This window comes from Rhinoraja longicauda, chromosome 3 (genome assembly GCF_053455715.1).
Source record: "Rhinoraja longicauda isolate Sanriku21f chromosome 3, sRhiLon1.1, whole genome shotgun sequence".
In the NCBI taxonomy this organism is placed as follows: Eukaryota; Metazoa; Chordata; class Chondrichthyes; order Rajiformes; family Arhynchobatidae; genus Rhinoraja; species Rhinoraja longicauda.
In genome coordinates this window covers 87855458-87873520 of record NC_135955.1, presented here as the reverse complement: position 1 = coordinate 87873520, position 18063 = coordinate 87855458, and the positions used below count along the sequence as shown (strand labels likewise).

The 18063-nt window shown below is 39.6% G+C and overlaps 1 protein-coding gene across 10 annotated transcripts in view; it reads right to left on the bottom strand.

Moving 5' to 3' along the window:
* Nucleotides 1-9827: 9827 nt before the first annotated feature.
* The window catches only part of fcho2 (FCH and mu domain containing endocytic adaptor 2), a 145763-nt gene continuing 137527 nt past the window's right edge, over nt 9828-18063 (bottom strand). For 9 of the 10 annotated variants that reach the window (XM_078396593.1, XM_078396590.1, XM_078396591.1 and 6 more), the window contains one exon: nt 9828-16595. In XM_078396593.1, the coding sequence (XP_078252719.1) occupies nt 16573-16595 (23 nt within the window). In that variant the 3' untranslated portion in view covers nt 9828-16572. The remainder of the gene's footprint in view (nt 16596-18063) is intronic. The other variant, XR_013547098.1, reaches the window with a different exon arrangement.

Here is an 18063-nt window from a genome sequence, read left to right as displayed (position 1 = left end):
GACAATTGCAGCAGATAGAAATGAAGCAATACATACAAGTAGAAAGACTCCTGTTCTGTAAGTGTTTCCAGTTCCCACTGTTATCTCCAACAATGCAACTTCTCGGAAATGAAGTGTTGTTTCTGCTGTGGCTGATCCTGTGAAGATAATTACAGTGCAGTTCATCATAATCATACTTTATTAGCCAAGTATGTTTTGCAACATTCGTGGAATATGATTTGCCATACAGTCATACCAATAAAAAGCAACATGACACACAAAATACATTTTAATATAAACATCCACCACAGTGACTCCTCCACATGCCCCACTGTGATGGAAGGCAAAAAAAGTTCAATCTCTTCCCTTCTTTGTTCTCCCATGGTCGGGGGCCTCGAACTTTCCGTTGACGGGACGATCTTGACTCCCGTAACCGGTGGTCGGGCCCCCCATGTCGGGACGATCAAGCTCCTACATCAGGGGGATCTCAGCTCCCCCGCACCGGTCGCTGGGGCTGGTCGAACCTCTTGCGACTTTGGAGATTCCCGACATCAGTCTCGACCCGAGACTGCGAGCTCCTCGAACGTGAAATCCACAGGCCGCGTTGGAGATTCGATCCCAGGCAAGGGATCACATGGTAAGTCCACGGCCCCGCGGTGGGGCTCAAAATCAGTCTCGAGCAAGGCCGCCAGCTCCATGATGTTAGGCCGCAGAGCGACCGGAGATACGATCTGCAAAACAATCGCATCTAGGGCAAGGTAAGAGACTGAGAAAAAAGTTTCCCCCACCCTTCACATAAAACAAACCAGAGAACATTAACACAAACTTTTTAAAACACCTTAAAAATAACAAAAAAGACAAAAAGACAGACAGACCATTGGCGAGGCTGTCATTGCTGATGGCGCCACCCTCACCGTAGAGCGCCAGTCATTCAGCACAAAAACAGGCTCTTCGCCCTAACTTTTTCATGCCAACCAAAATGCCTCATCTACGCATGACCAACCATATCCCTCTGTACCTTTCCCTATGCATCTGTCCAAATGTCTTTTACATATTGTTATAGTTCTCTCAACTACTTCCTCGTCCCATATACCCAAAACCCTCTGTGTGAAAAAGTTGCCCCTCAGGTTCCTGTTAAATCTTCCCCCTCTCTCCTTAAACCTATGTCTTCAGGTTCTTGATTCCCTTACTATGGGTAAAAGACTCTGAGCATTCCCCCAATCCATTCCCCTCACAATTTTAAACACTTCTATAAGATCACCCCTCCGCCTCCTGTGCTCCAAGGAAGAAAGTCCTAGTCTGCTCAACCTTTCCCTATAGTTCAGGCACTCGAATTCTGGCAACATATTCTTAAATCTGCTCTGCACTTTCCAGCTTAATGATACCCTTCCTACTGCAGGATATAACACAATACTCCATATGCGGTTTCACCAACATCTTGTACAAATGTAACATAATATCCCAATCTTGATAATCAGTGCCCTGACTGATGATGGCCAAGATACCTAAAGCCTTCTTGACCACTCTATCCACCAGTGAAGTGACTCTCAGGTGACTATCTACCTATACCTATCTACCTATACCTATCATCCTAACACATGGCATCCCAGTGTGGTACCTCAGCTGCACGAAGGCAGAAAGGAAAGCTCTTCAGCGGGTAGTTCATAGAGCTCAGAGGACCATCGGAACACAGCTACCAGCCTTGGAGGGCATCTACAACACACGATGCCTCAGAAAAGCCACCAGCATCCACAAAGATTCTTCACACCCCTGTAACAGTCTATTCGAACTCCTTCCATCAGGCAGACGATACAAGGCCTTCTACGCCCACACCTCCAGACTCCGGAACAGCTTCATCCCTAGGGCCATAGCTGCTATGAACCGGTCCTGCTGAGTCGGATGGTCAAAACGCACAGTGATCCGGCACAGATCTACTTGCACTTTATTCTGCCTTAAAACTGTTACAATTTGTTTCGTTGGGTTGTTGTTGTTTAAATTAATACTAACTAGCTAATTAAATTATTGCCTCGTATGGGAGGCGCATTCCCAATCTCGTTGTACCCCTGTACAATGACAATAAAGATATATTGTATTGTATTGTATTGTACTCTGAAGAAGGGTCTCGACCCAAAACGCCACCTATTCCTTTTCTCCCGAGATGCTGCCTGACCCGCTGAGTTACTCCAGCTTTTTGTGTCGATCTACCTCTACTCCTAGATCCTTCTGCTCCACAACGCCCCCCAGGACCCTACCATTCACTATGAAGGACCTGCCTTAGTTTGACTTCCCAAAATGCAACAACTTGCACTTGTTTGCCATTAAACTCCATTTGCCTTTGCTCAGCCCACTTGCCCAGCTGATCAAGATCCTGCTGTATTTTTTAATAACCATCTTCACTATCTACAATACCACCCACTTTAATGTCATCTGCAAACTTACGAATCATGCCCTATACGTTCTCATCCAAATTGTTAATATACACAGCAATGGGCTCAGCACCGAGCACCGAGCCCCTAGTCACTGCCCTCAGGTCCGAAAAACAACTCTCCATCTTCATCCCCTGCTTCCTTCTCTGAAGCCAATTCTCTATTGGATTGGCTAGCTCAACATGAAAAATAGTAAATGGATTTCAGCATGAGCATCATTATTTGTTGCCAACATGAGAATTTGTTAACATATTTAGAAACATGTGGAAACACTCAGCTGGTAGTATCTGTGCAATGTCATAGAATTACCCTTTCAAGTTAAAGGCTTTCAGTCTAATCTAAGCATTAATTCTCTTTCTATGTTGGCACGTATTGAAAGCACAGTGGTGCAGCTGGTAGAGCTGCTGCCTCACAGCACCAGACACCCGGGTTCAATCCTGACCTCGGGTGGTGTCTGGGGTAGAGTTACTCCTTGTGACCGTTTGGGTTTCCTCACACATCCCAAAGATGCGCAGGGTTGATGGTTAATTGGCCTCTGTAAATTGCCCCGAGTGTACAGGGAGCGGATGAGAAAGTGGAATAGAACTAGTGTGAACAGGGATCGACGGTCGCGTGGACTCGGTGGACCGAGGGGCCTGCTTTCATGTTATATGCCTAAACTAAACTAAAAACTAACTGTAATGATAACTGAAAATACTGAGTCCCAAAGTTGCAGGAATACAGTAACTTAGACTTGGTTAAGTTATTTGCTGGAAGCCATAATTTTAGGCTTTTGACCCCAATTTGCAAGTTCAAATCTCACTGTGGGATCCAGGGAAAATCCATTCAATTTAATCAACCTTGATTTTAAAGAAAAACTGGAATCAGAGATGGTAAGCACACAACTATTGTCATAAAAACCCGTCCGCTTCATTAATGTCCTTTGGCGAAAGAAAGCTGATGTCTTTAACCAGTGAGTCCAGACCCACCATCCTATGAGCAGGCAGGAGAATGGGATTGAGGGAGAGATAGATCAGCCATGATTGAATGGCAGAATAGACTTGATGGGCTGAATGGCCTAATTCTGCTCCTATGACTCTGACTGGTTCAGGGCAATTAGGGAAGGACAATAGGTGCCAGGGTTCTGTCGACTTCCACATCTCATAAATGAATTGAAAAAATCCTTCCGCTCCCACCAAAGTTCCTGGAATTAAAGGAATAACCCTTTCTAGAAACCAGGAACTACAGATGCTGGTTTACAAAAAAAGACAAAGTGCTGGAGTAACTCAGCGAGTGGGTCAGGCAGCATCTCTGGACAACATGGATAGATGACGCTTCGGGTCGGGACCCTTCTTCAGACTGATTGGGGGGGATAAAGCTGGAAGAGAGGAGGAGCAGGACAGACCATGGCAGGTTACAAGTGAACACAGGCGGGTGGGGGGGGGGGGGGGGGGCAGATAGGTAGATAGTTGGGCTAAGGTCAGAGGTGAAAACACAGAAGGTAGAAACAAAGAACTGCAAATGCTGGTTTATACCAAAGATAGACACAAAGTGCTGGAGTAACTCAGCAGGTCAGGCAGCATCTCTGGAGGAAAAGGAATAGGTGACATATCGGGTCAGGACAGAGATGCTGCCTGACTTGCTGAGTTACTCCAACACTTTGTGTCTAGCATGAAGAAACGGAAGGTGTGAGACAAAAGGATTGAAGAGTTGCACATGGTGAGGCCAGAACAAGGAATGTAGGTGGAGGTGGAGGGGGGAAATAGGTGGGACTCCAGGTGGGGGAGAAAGGGTGGGGGAGGGTGAGGGTGAGTTCATCAAGTGTGTGCCTTATGCTATGCAACATTTATTTCAAGGTTTCACTTTAAGCTCCAAGACCCTCTTGCTTAATCGAAAAAGTCTAAATCAGTCAAGTCAAGTTTATTTGTCACATACACATAAATGTGCAATGAAATGAAAGATTACCCACAGTCTTTGTAATTAATTACAGAAATCACCGCTATATTCTTACATAAATTACTTCAAGTTTTCTTACAGACAACAAAATCAGAACAGATGCCGAACGATTCGCATGAGTTAATTCATTATTATTTTTTTAAAAAAAATTCTGAGACTGTGGGCAGTGATAAACAAGAACTTACCAAACTCCACCCCACACCTGCTGAGCGGTCTGTCTCAGTTCTCTGGCTTGGGTTGCCTGTTCTCGCAAAACAGTTTGACAACTGAATCGGTGGAGATTTCAATCAACAGGTACAATTTTAAAAAAGTGAAGCCGCAATCAGCAGGACTAACAAAAGTGCGAAAGGTCTCACACAAGTAATGCTTCGGCTATTGGAATCTCTGGACCACTCCCTGGATGATCCCTGAAAGACACAACTATCTATTGTAAACTCAGTAACGGTGGGCGCTTGGACTGTGGTCGATAGAGTGGAGGTGTTACCTTGCGGATCAGCTCTCAACTCGCACCGAGAGGATGGGTCGCAGATGGCTCATGTTAAACATGTAACTCGACCGTCAACCAAAACCTTGCAATCACAAAAACAGCGAGAGATCTTTAGCAGTTATTTATATCCAGCAGAACGGATAAACCTACCGACCCCTGTTTACCTTATTCAGGCACTCTCAACTGGTCTTGACTGGTCAAATCTGGATCGCATCGAGATTAGATTAGTTTATTGTCATATGCGCCAGGGTGCAAAGAAGTTCCTTGTTCACATGAAGTTCACAAGAGTAGACGGTACAGCAATATCAATCAAATGCAACCAGGAGCGCGAAACAGCAGCGTGGTGCAATGTTATAGTGCACAATCCCATCAGTATAATAACTGGACTAACAGAATGAGGAAGAGTTTGGAGTATGAGCAAGGCAGCACCCCTGGGAAGGGGGTGTGAAAGAAGTGATTGGTTCAGGCGTCAGATGGAGAGGAAGAAACTGTTCTTAAGTCTATGCCTCATTAATAACCTTACGTTGTCTTCAAGGATCCTGAGGTACCTCTATTCACAACGTGCTGGAGTAACTCAGCAGGTCGGGCAGCATCTCGGGAGAGAAGGAATGGGTGACGTTTCGGGTCGAGACCCTTCTTCAGACAGTCTGAGTCTGAAGAAGGGTCTCGACCCGAAACGTCACCCATTCCTTCTCTCCCGAGATGCTGCCCGACCTGCTGAGTTACTCCAGCACTTTGTGAATAAATACCTTCGATTTGTACCAGCATCTGCAGTTATTTTCTTAAGATTCCTTTATTCCTGGTATATCATTTATATTATAATTGGTGTACACTAATCATGTTATCAGTAAATCTAAATTGGTTAATATTTCAGATATTCAGATGTCAAGCATTGTAGAAACATAGTAAAATAGGTGCAGGAGTAGGCCATTCGTCCCCTTCGAGCCAGCACCGCCATTCAATATGATCATGGCTGATCATCTAAAATCAGTACCCCGTTCCTGCTTTTCCCCCATATCCCTTGATTCCTTTAGCCCTAAGAGCTAAATCTAACTCTGTCTTAAAAACATCCAGTGAATTGGCCTCCACTGCCTTCTGTGGCAGAGAATTCCACAGATTCACAACTCTCTGGGTGAATTTTGTTTTCCTCATCTCAGTCCCAAATGGCCTACCCCTTATTCTTAAACTGTGACTCCTGGTTCTGGACTCTCCCAACATCGGGAACATTTTTCCTGCATCTAGCCTGTCCAATCCTTTAAGAATTTTTATATTTACTTACTAAAATGTTTGATTGGCCATAGGTAGATGGTAAATTTATGTTTGTTATGATCCCTGATTACTCAAATTCTCAGACCAGGTCACCAATGTTATGCTACCTACCAATATTAGGTGAAAGAAAGTTATGCAACAACCTGCCGTTGGCTCATTTACCTTCTTCAAAGATTGTACTAAGTGAGAACTGAGTTCAAATCAACTGAATCAGATTTGTTTTAAAAGATAGCAATTATGCATCAAAAAGGTGAAGGTGCAACTGCTGGATTATTCCACTGGGTCTGTAGTATCTTAATGGAAAGACATGTTTGTTCAGTCTGGCCTTTATGTAATGCTATTTCCATAGTAGATGCTCAGTAGTATATTGTAGCAAATCATTTTGTTGAACCAAACTAGAAGAAATAAAAATGACATTGGAAAAATCCTTTACTTTTAGTATCATATAAGAAATCAATCAATCAACCAAATTTCCCACAGCAAAGGAGATGCAGAAACATACATCGAGAGAGCAAAAAATACAGCTAAGAAATACTGTGTCACAGTCATAGAGTCAGAGTGATACAGCGTGGAAACAGGCCCTTCGGCCCAACTTGCCCACACCGGCCAACATGTCCCAGCTACACCAGTCACACCTGCCTGCGCCTGATCCATATCCCTTCAAACCTGTCCTATCCATGTACCTGTCTGTTTCTTAAATGTTGGGATGGTCCCCTGCCTCAACTACCTCCTCTGGCAGCTTGTTCCATACTTCCACCACCCTTTGTGTGAAAAGTTACCCCTCAGATTCCTATTAAATCTCCCCTTCACCTTAAACCTATGTCTTGCACTCCGGACAAGAGATCTACCCATCTACCCAATCTATTCATCTCATGATTTTATACACCTCTATAAGATCACCCCTTTCTCCTGTGCTCCAAGGAATAGAGTCCCAGTCTACTCAACCTCTCCCTAAAGCTCAGACCCTCTAGTCCTGGCAATATCCTCCTAAATCTATCAAGTCAAGTCAATTTTATTTGTATAGCACATTTAAAAACAACCCACGTTGACCAAAGTGCTGTACATCTGATTAGGTACTAAGGAAAAAATGAAACATACAAACACAACACAACAGCACATACAGCATACAAACACAACAACACATACAAAACAGTTCACAGCACCTCCTCAATGAGTCTCTATGGTTGATTTTGTTGCAACTTTAGAGGTTTGTAGGCTCTGAAACCTAGTTTGAACTTAAATTTTAATTATTTTATTGCGTCTGAGCAAATTAAGATCCAATTTAGTTTGTTTTTTCCAATTTCTAAATCTACATCGAAAACTACCTGTTTTCAAGAACTTTTTGTGTAAAAAAATGAAGCTCTTAAATTTTTCTCAGATTGGGTTTCCAATATTATTCTGCTTTTGTGCTAATGTGTGTTGAATAGTTTTTCAAGAATTGGGAGATTGTAAAATAATTTACTGCCTGATGATGCCTTGTTGGGCAGCATTTCCCAGTGTAGGAGCTAGTAGGTCTGAAATCTGGACACATACACTAGGAGTTGTTGTTATTCCATTATGATTTTTGGATTTCACTTTGACACTGAACTTCTTATGGAGGCCAGCAGCAGAGAGCAAGTTTTCAGCAATTCCACAGCACTTATTTTCGGAAATATGCTCAAAGAATCTCCATTTATTTAAGTAAAAGTTTGTATGAAAGTTTCACATACAGTCTCATAAAGCCTCATCAATTGTAAATGAGAGATTACAAGAGTAAATACAGCATCTGAAGAAGGGTCTCGACCCGAAACTGGAATTTAGAAGATTGAGGGGGGATCTTATAGAAACTTACAAAATTCTTAAGGGGTTGGACAGGCTAGATGCAGGAAGTTGTTCCCGATGTTGGGGAAGTCCAGAACAAGGGGTCACAGTTTAAGGATAAGGGGGAAGTCTTTTAGGACCGAGATGAGAATGTTTTTTTTCACACATGAATCTGTGGAATTCTCTGCCACAGAAGGTAGTTGAGGCCAGTTCATTGGCTATATTTAAGAGGGAGTTAGATGTGGCCCTTGTGGCTGAAGGGATCAGGGGGTATGGAGAGAAGGCAGGTACGGGATACAAAGTTGGATGATCAGCCATGATCATATTGAATGGCGGTGCAGGCTCGAAGGGCCGAATGGCCTACTCCTGCATCTATTTTCTATGTTTCTATGAAACGTCACTCATTCCTTCTCTCCCAAGATGCTGCCTGACCCGCTGAGTTACTCCAGCATTTTGTGTCTACCTTAAATACAGATTCAAGTTAGTTAGTAGTGCCGGTTGCAGCGGTAGAGTTGCTGCCTTACAGCGCCAGAGACCCGGGTTCGATCACGACTGCTGGTGCGGTCTGTATGGAGTTTGCACGTTCTCCCCGTGACCGCGTGGGTATTCTGTCGGTGCTCCGGTTTCCTCCCACACTCCAATGATGTACAGGTTAGTAGTTGGCTTCTGTAAATTATAAATTGTCCCTAGTGTGTAGCATAGTGCTAGTGTACGAGTGATCGCTGGTTGGTGCGACCTTGGTGGGCTGAAGGGCCCGTTTCCACGCTGTTTCTCTTAAGTTTAATCTAAATTTTAAGCATGTGAAAACTGAAAAAGTAATTAGGTCCTGGTTAGCTGATAGGGAAATGTTCTACTTTAGAGTGATTTTTAAATACTAGTAATTAGAATGTTAGGGCAGCATGTAGATGCTAAAGAGTGGATGGTAGGAAAAAAAAGTAGTTATGTACTGATTGGTGCAGATGTGTCAATGTCAGTTTCTGTGGCAAGAGTCACATTTCCTAAAGGTGAGTGTCCCAAAATAAACATTTTCCAATTCCCAGTATAATTCAGAGGCAGAATTACAAGGGAGGGAAAATGAGTGATTAAGTGAAAAAAAGGGATAGTAGATATTGGCTGACAGTAACAAAATGGAAATGCAGTTGATAAAGGAAAAGTTTAGTTTAGTTTAGAGATACAGCGTGGAAACAGGCCCTTCGGCCCACTGGGTCCGCGCCGACCAGCGATCCCCACACATTCACACTATCCTACACACACTAGGGTCAATTTTTACACTTACCAAGCCAATTAACCTACAAACCTGTACATCTTTGGAGTATGGGAGGAAACCAAAGATCTCGGAGAAAACCCACGCGGTCACGGGGAGAACATACAAACTCCGTACAGACAACACCCGCAGTCAGGATCAAACCTGGGTCTCCGGCGCTGCAAGCACTGTAAGGCAGCAACTCTACCGTTGCACCACCGTGCCGCAAAGTTGATGATAAGCCATGTGAAAGTGAGGAATATGTGAAACCTGAAACAAAATTGTGGAAATTTTCCAATTCTGAACATGACACTGCACAAACATTGTAAATGAGTAAAGTTGCTAGATTTCATCTGAAAATTAATGTTCAGTTCAGTTTATTGTCAAGTGTACCGAGGTAAAGTGAAAAACTTTTGTTGCGTGCTAACCAGTCAACAAAAAGACAATACATGATTATATTGTAATTGATCCATTTACAGTGTTATAGATACATGATAAGGGAGTTTAAGAAGATCATAGTTAAAGTAAGAAATGTTGCTGCAGGAATAGAGATTTAAGAGTGTGGAGCGATTGTAATACGAGTTTGTAGATCCTCTTCAGTGGTTGACACACAAATAATCGCCTAGGTTGGGCACCATCTTGGAAGCAAATAAGACAGTGCTCAAATGGAATGTATATATTATGCATTTATTAGAAGATTTAAAAGTAACAAGATACATTCATAGACTTTGCATTATGAAAATCAGAAGTAATTTGTATTTTTATTAAAACTCAATTCTTAGAAGTTCACAAACTTGTTTAAATGAGCAAAAGGGAGCTTAAAAAGGCTACCACTGTGTAAGGAAGCAAGAACCAGCTTGCTAAATACGAAAAACTTAACAGATTACAGGTATCTGATACATTTATTGTAGTTTTATTCAAATAGCTTTTAAATAGCGTTACTGATCTCCAATGCCTGCATATGACTCCACTTACAGTACGTTCATTCAGCTTATTAGCTATGTCTGATTTGTATTCATACAATTAATGTGCATAGATGGTTTAATAAAACTGCGCATTGTAGAATGGACAAGAATTCCAATTATAAATGTTTACACATCATTAGCAAAACTCCTGAAAATTCAGGTTACTTTTTTGATGTTTTTATCAATTGCCTTCACAGCTGGTTTTAACTTTGACCAATAGAACTGAACTGAAAGAACAATAGAGGCTGGCCCATTGGGCCACATTAAATCAATGCTACAATGCCCACGTCACCAACAATGATTTTTTTGTGCGTCAGGCCAATGCGAGTACATTTCTCACCTGCTATTTGCTGTGAAACAGACTAGGTAACCTGTGAATCATGGGAGACTGGGAAGGGTCAGATCTGGAGGTGTGGGATAACAGAGGCTGGGCTTAAAAAAGATAGCAGGTGAATAGCAGGTGGTGATTTGGGATTTGGGATGTGGTAGTTGGTCATGTAATCAGAGAGCAGCGTTATTCAGTTGGTCAGATGGTTTGTGAACAAACATAAAATACTCTTCATGGGCATACTGGACAAACTGCTTGGTCAGACTAGTTAAAGCTTAGAATTTAAGTAGAAGCCTGCTTCAATTCACCAGTTAACACCTGCCTATGAATGAATGGTTCCTGCCATTTGTGTGTCTCAGATTTGTAAATACATTTTGCAAAAATTATATAAAACATGTACGGTGAGATATTTCAGGTTACTGCAATTCCAGTGGCTTCTGAAGCAACAAATAATCTACTGGAGGAACACAAGTCCTGATGTAAGATTTCAAGCTGAAACATGGATAATCCCTTTACCCCAACAGATGCTGCTTGACCTGCTGAATTAATTCCTCCAGCAGATTGATTGTTGCTCCAGATCCCAGCATCTGCAGTCTCTTGTGTCTCCTGATGGCTTCTATGTGTGTTAAGTAAAATGCACAATGAGGAACTGCCTTGAAAGGATGTGAACCAGGCACGAAAGACCCAATCATATTTAACATTTGCATTTTAGATTAAAATTACTCAGCGTAAGATCAAAAAAGATTTTCCTCCAAGGAAATAATTCTGCTCGATATATTTTTTCCTAATACTACCGGATGAAATAACTTCCAACTTTACATTATTGAGCATTTGCTCAAATAAGTGTATGTTAGCCAGCAAGTTGTTCCCAAATGTGTACCATGTAATCATCTCATTTTAATTCTAACTAATGCTTCTGAATGCATACCATTTATTTCTGCAATAGCCTTTAACAATTGAAGGGAATGGGGCAAATATTATTCTGCACATATTTCAAATAAATATTCACATTTACATGTGATTCAATTATCTGTGATGAGTGAATACAATACCTGATCTGTATCAGGCAGGATGTTTAGTAGATGACTTTATTTCATTAAATAAGCATCAGCACAAACCTATATTTTTCTACCATTACCCACTTGACCTAATCATACAGCTCAGATCACACAAGAAATCAGAGCAAGTGGAGGCAATTTAGACTCTTGTGCTCACTCTGCCTTTCAATTGGGTCATCACTTTCCTGTATCAACCCCATAATCACTTGATTCCCTCAACATTTATCTACAAATATATTGATTTTAGTTGTGAAAGCATTGAGCAATGAGCTTCCACAACCCTCTGTTAGAGAATTCCAGAGATTATCTACTCATTGGGTAGTCGATTATAGTAAATTAAACTCAAACTTGTCTACAAGCAAAACAAACTTTGATGTGAGTACCACAATCGTTCTTTAGACCACGTATTCTTTGCAAATAAGTTAAGCAAGAGACTCTAAGTGAAGGTAAGATATGTCCTTCGGAAAACTAGAATCGTCTGCATCCATCATCAATGCATTAAGATTCTGTGTTGAAAAACCTCAATCAGAAGCAAGAATTTTGACAGTTCCGCTGAGCATTTATTTTCTCCTTGTCTAGCTTTTCCATAAAATCCACTGCACTGACCAAGCACGACTTTGGCTGGGTTATCTCCAAAACAGAATATGAATTAGACCAACTGTGGTTGAGTAGGAGTAAGATTGCCACTGGGTTCGAAGAGCACTGAAATTCTAAAGCTGCTGTACTAATCTATATCTTCAACCATAATCACTGGACTAGATTATAAATTAAAACAGAAAATGCTGGAAATGCTCAGCAGTTTTAACAATGGGACTTCAAACTGAAGATTAATTCTGATTCTCTTCCCACAAATGCAGCCTGATGGCTCATTGCTTCTAGCATTTTCTGTTTCATTTCTTGCATTTTCTGTTCTATTTGCAGCATTTTTGCAGTTTTTAATTTTAATTTTACTAAAATTGAATATCTTTTTTTAAACAAAAATTATGTTTGTGGGACTATCCTCAACGGAGAGAAGGCAGGAGAATGGGGTTGAGGAGGAAAGATAGATCAGCCATGATTGAATAGCGGAGTACTCGATGGGCCAAATGGCCCAATTCTGCTCCTATCACTTATGAACTCAGTCTGAAGAAGGGTCTGGACCCGAAACGTCACCCAGAGATGCTGCCTGTCCCGCTGAGTTACTCCAGCATTTTGTGTCTATTTTCGGTTTAAACCAGCATCTACAGTTCCTTCCTACAACTTATGAAATTATGATTATTGACTTGAAAATGTGACTTCTGTTTTTCTCTCTGTGCTGCCTGACCCGCTGAGTATTTTTGGCATTACCTGTGACTCTCTAGATGCAAGTCTTTCTTACTTGTTTATTTCTATACCATAAGTTAGTTTTATCCTCAGTTGGTGGAAAGCTGATTTTTAAAAACATTTTTTAAAATGTATGTGTATATAATTACAAACAAGCATCTTTCATGGGAATATTTCAAACAGCCATTATTGACCTAGCTTGGAAACCATTTGTTTGGAAAATATTTGAATTTATAAACTGACTGGATCTGAACGTAGAAATAGGGCAGGCAGCACAAGGCTTGAGTTGTGAGGTGATATATTAACTTTATTAATATGATTAAAGGATTGTGTAAGAAATAAATTAAATTTGAGCTCTGGAAAGAGGTGGAAAGAGAGAACAAGATTGTATTTTGAGCAAGAGGAAATTAAAAGGGGTGAAAAAAGTAATCATCTCACTTTTTCTGTTTCAAATCAAATTGGTTGATTGAAGGTCATCAACAATTATTTTGTTGGCAATACTTTCACCGATTAATAATAAAATTTAACTCACTGGGCTATATTCTGTGACAAATTTATTTAAAATCCAGTAAATTCTTAGGAATTACAGGGAACAAGGAGGAAATGCTCTCTGTGTTAACTATATTGACTAGCAAGTTCTGGAGACTTAGAACTTGGGTTGAATATGTTAACATGTAAAATTATTGGGTGGTTTGGACATTAATACTGGTTAACATTCCATTATTGTTTTATTCATTCGTGCCTGTTATCTAAAACTCAACATTCAACCTTTCTATGGTAACTTGCAAGATACTGCACCCAAAAATAAAACTTGTCTGAAGAAGAAACATTACCCATTCTTTTTTACCCAGAGATGTTGCCTGTCCCGCTGAGTTACTTAGTGTCTTTGTGTCTATCTTCGGTATATACCATCTGCAGTTCCTTCCTACACATTTTGGCCCTTTTATTGTTTGATATTTTCCCTTTTCTCTGCAAAAGGCAGGAATTTGTGCTGGATTGTAATTCTATTTAGCTGTCGCAGGTTTTCTGACATCTAATTCAAGTAGTCATACTTAAACATATGATCCTGGACAGAGCGAGTGAGTTTTTCAAACAAAAGGGCATCACAGTAAATCCCAAGCCTTTGCTCATCCAAAAACATGTGTACACTTCTAGACTGCAATTGGCTAGTTTGTTTGTTGCTAATCCATTGATCCAAACCTGATTGCATTAACCAAAGATGATTAACAATGCATTGTGTAAGAATTAGAACTGAAACTTTTCTCAACTGTTTGTTTTGAGATTGCCAGGTCAATAAGTTGTTAGGAGAGTTACAGGCACAGATTTGTGTAGTGTAATTTTTACAATAGCTGACATTTTGTTGTATTCCATAACTGGTCAGTAATTTTTGAATTGGATTTGTTAAATCACAAAGTGTTAGCCTTTCCCCCCCTCACACTCTATATTATTAAAATGCTCTAGATAAACATGGTTAGTTCAAATGCAACAGTTAACCATATAGCTGTTAATCTCTTATTCTTAGTATTCCATGCAGATTTTACATAAGCGACGCTGCCAAGATTATAAAAACGTCTGCTACATAAAAGATTTATACATTTTTTCTAAACAAGACATAAAAAATTATTACAAATACATTCCTGCCAAACAACATTCAAATTTAGCAAGTGCACCTCTGCCACAATTTAAAAAATCATTAAAATACAGAAAGTTCTATAAAGAAGTGGTAGGTATATGTCACCAGCCCTGCACTTTGTGAAAAATAATTATAAATGAAATTCTATAATGTTTTATGAACCATTGTTACTCTAAAAAAAGACAAATGATACCTATGATTTTTAGGTACTATAGAGTCCATATTCTGGACCAAAAATTTAAACAAAGGCCTTAAACTAAATATCTTTAATATATTTTGCTGATTTTATGTTGAGTTTTGAAGTTGGCCATGCTCATGGTGACAACATTGTGACTGTGCCAACATGAGGCACTAAGGCAAGTCACTTGTTCAACAGTAGATGCATTATTTATCAGACTGAGAACATGAGCATCTTATAAAATATTAAACAAATGTTTCCAATTACAATGGCTGCAGTTTATTAAAAATTGCCTAGCAAAAGGAATAAAATATTCAAAAGATTATTTATCAAAGAATGTAGATGTTATATCCATTTCCCTTCTAAATCCAAATACAAAAGAATCTAAGTGTTTTGAGTATAATTATATACAAATGTTTGAAATGTTAATAGATAAAAATGTTTTTAGATGATAAATTTTCATTGTGAAAGCCAAACAGGCACAATAAATCAGAGGCACATTTTTTTAAACAATAGCCTTGATAAAATATATCTAAGCTATATTAACATGTGAACTGTTAATTTTTGGCAATGGGGTAGTTAAAGGATTTTATCTATTTAAAGCAAAATAATCTGACCTGACACACTACAAGATAGAAAAACACTTCCAGTTTTGCTTGACCAGGTGACTTGGTGAAACTCTAGATGCCATTTATTTAAATTCTGAAATAATACAAGTACATTTGAAGAAGACAAATTCCAGGCACTCCCAGTTTAACAAAAAACATAATACCACACCCAATGCTGCTCCCAAAAATATCTACCATGTGAAACTGTAGACCAGTACCTAAATTCTCAATTGTTGGACTATGTCAATTCATTCTGCCCTTTAGACAGTTGTTTTATTGCATGTCTACTAACAGTTTTAAGTTCACAGAAAGAGATGGCACTTATTCCAATGAATGGTAGATAATTTTAATTTTACAGTGATTAGTGATAATTCCACTGTGCAGGAATATGATCATTAATTACACTGTAAACAGAAGTAACTGCTTTAATTTACCCAGCGGTATTCATTACTTTGTAATGAAAGAGTAGATTATGCATGAATCTCTAAATGGTCTGCAGCAGTGTTCCAGAGTTAATTGAAAGGCGATCGAGAACAGTGTAACCATACAACAATAGTTCCAAGGTGGTTTTTCACTTGTGTGAAATAGTATCTCAAAAGCACTTGTGAACTCACTTACCAATTGTGAGAATTAAAATAAAATATCATCCATTTAGGCTGACCAATATCGTCCTCAGAAAATATTTGTTTGTATGGCACAAGAAACAACAGAATGATACAGGTTGTAAACCTGTTCAAGTTCACAAGTACAACTTGTATATCTGTCAATGATCTGCCAACAGATTTTTTTGCATTAGCTAATTTAACAATTAGCACAACTTTGTTATTTGTAAAAGTTTCAGCTTATGGGGTAGTGTAGAAGCAAAGTGAAGGCAAATGGTTAATGCTGGCTCTTCCATTGTATATATTTATAACTGTTTGATATACATTATACATTTTTACATTTTCAGTAAAGCTACTGATCACTGGTTTGACTTCATTAAAGTCTAAATAAAATCATGTCTTCAAAAACATTTATTTAAAATTTCCTGAATATTGCAGGTTTCAAAAAAATTAAACAGTGTTGAAAATCACATCAGTGCTAATTTAACATAAAAAAAATACAACTTATTCTCCCCAATATGATGTTTTTTTCTAAAAGAAAGTGCATTTAAAATTGTGTAGTAAGAATTTCCTCAAAACAATTACCAGAAAAGGCAGAAGGCAGAATATAGATTAAAAAATGTTCATATTCTTGAAAATATTCTTTGTCCATCATTTTTCTCCTGCGTGCCTTGCAGCTTGTGACTGAAGGCAAGTATAAATGTACCATCAAAACAAATACCATGTCTTCAGTGAGAAAAAAAATTACTGATGGAAATGTCAGCAGTCTGCCATGTATCGACCTGTTAAAGGCAAAGAAAACAATCAACTTCATGAAACATCCTCAAATTATTCTATATGGAATAATACGCTTTCGATTTAAAATGAGAATTCCATAGCAACAGATTGTTGAAGAAGTACAATAAACAGTTGTGCTGTCATGTGGTAAACTAATTTCTAATTATTGTTGGACCAAATGACAACATTGAAACAGCAAAATCCTTAACGGAACCAGGTTTATCTTGAAAAATTGGGAAGATTTGAATGTATTATTTGTAGGTGTTATACAGCAGGGATACAGGCCATTCAGCACAGCTTGTTTTTGCCCACCAATATGCCCCATCTAAGCTAGTCCAATTTGCCTACATTTGGCTCATAATCGCTCTAAACCGTTCCTATCCATGTACCTGTCCAAATGTCTTTTAAATATTGTTATTGTACCTGCCTCAACTTCTTCCTCTGGCAGCTTGTTCCAAATACTTACCACCCTCAGTTTGAAAAAACCTGCCTCTCAGGTTATTTTCAAATATTTCCCTTTTCATCTTAAACCTATGCACACAAGATCTTGATTCCCATACTGCGGGATAAAGATTTGCCTTCAACCTATCTATCATGATTTTTATACACCTCCATAAGATAATTTCTCAGCCTCCGGCATTACAAGGAATTAAAAGCCTGCCCCACCTCTCCCAATAGCTTGGATCCTCGAGTTGTAAAAACATACTCGTAAATCTTCTCTCCACTTCTTCCAGCTTAATGACATCCCTCCTACAGCAGTGCGACAAAACTGAACACAATATTTCAAATGCAACCTCACGTACATCTTGTACAAATGTTGAACATAACACCCCAACTTCTATAATCAATTCCCCGACTGATAAACGCCAACATTCCAAAAGCCTTTTTCACCACCCTCTCTACCTGTGAAACCACTTTCAAGGTACTATGTACTAGTACCGCTGGATTACTCTGCTCTACATCACTCCCAGGGTCCTACAATTCGTGACCCCTGATGATTCATATATCTTAGCCAGGACTCTTGCAATTTCTTCTCTAGCTTTTCACAGTGTCAAGTGCAAGCATATTGGTGCCCCTCCAATTCAGGTGCAACCCATTTCTTGGGTCACCCCTGCACCAAGAGAGATTTCAAAGGTTGAAAAATCTGAATCCCTGCCCCAATTTCTCAGCTACATATTCACCTGTCCTATTTTCCTATTCCTACCCTCACTAGCATATGGCACCAAGAGTAATCTAGAGATCACTACCCCTGATGTCCTGCTTTTTAAGCTTCTACCTAACTTCCTATAATCACTGTTATTTAAAAAAAATCTGTTCCATTAAAATCATACTCTATTACAGTGTTACTCTCATCAGTTTGGCCAACTGCAGGAACCAATTTCTGGTAATTGGATAGGAAGCAGAGTTCATTGCTTTACAAATTGATGCTTGGGCCAAACACGTAAAGGTCTAAAACAAAAACCTAAACCTAGG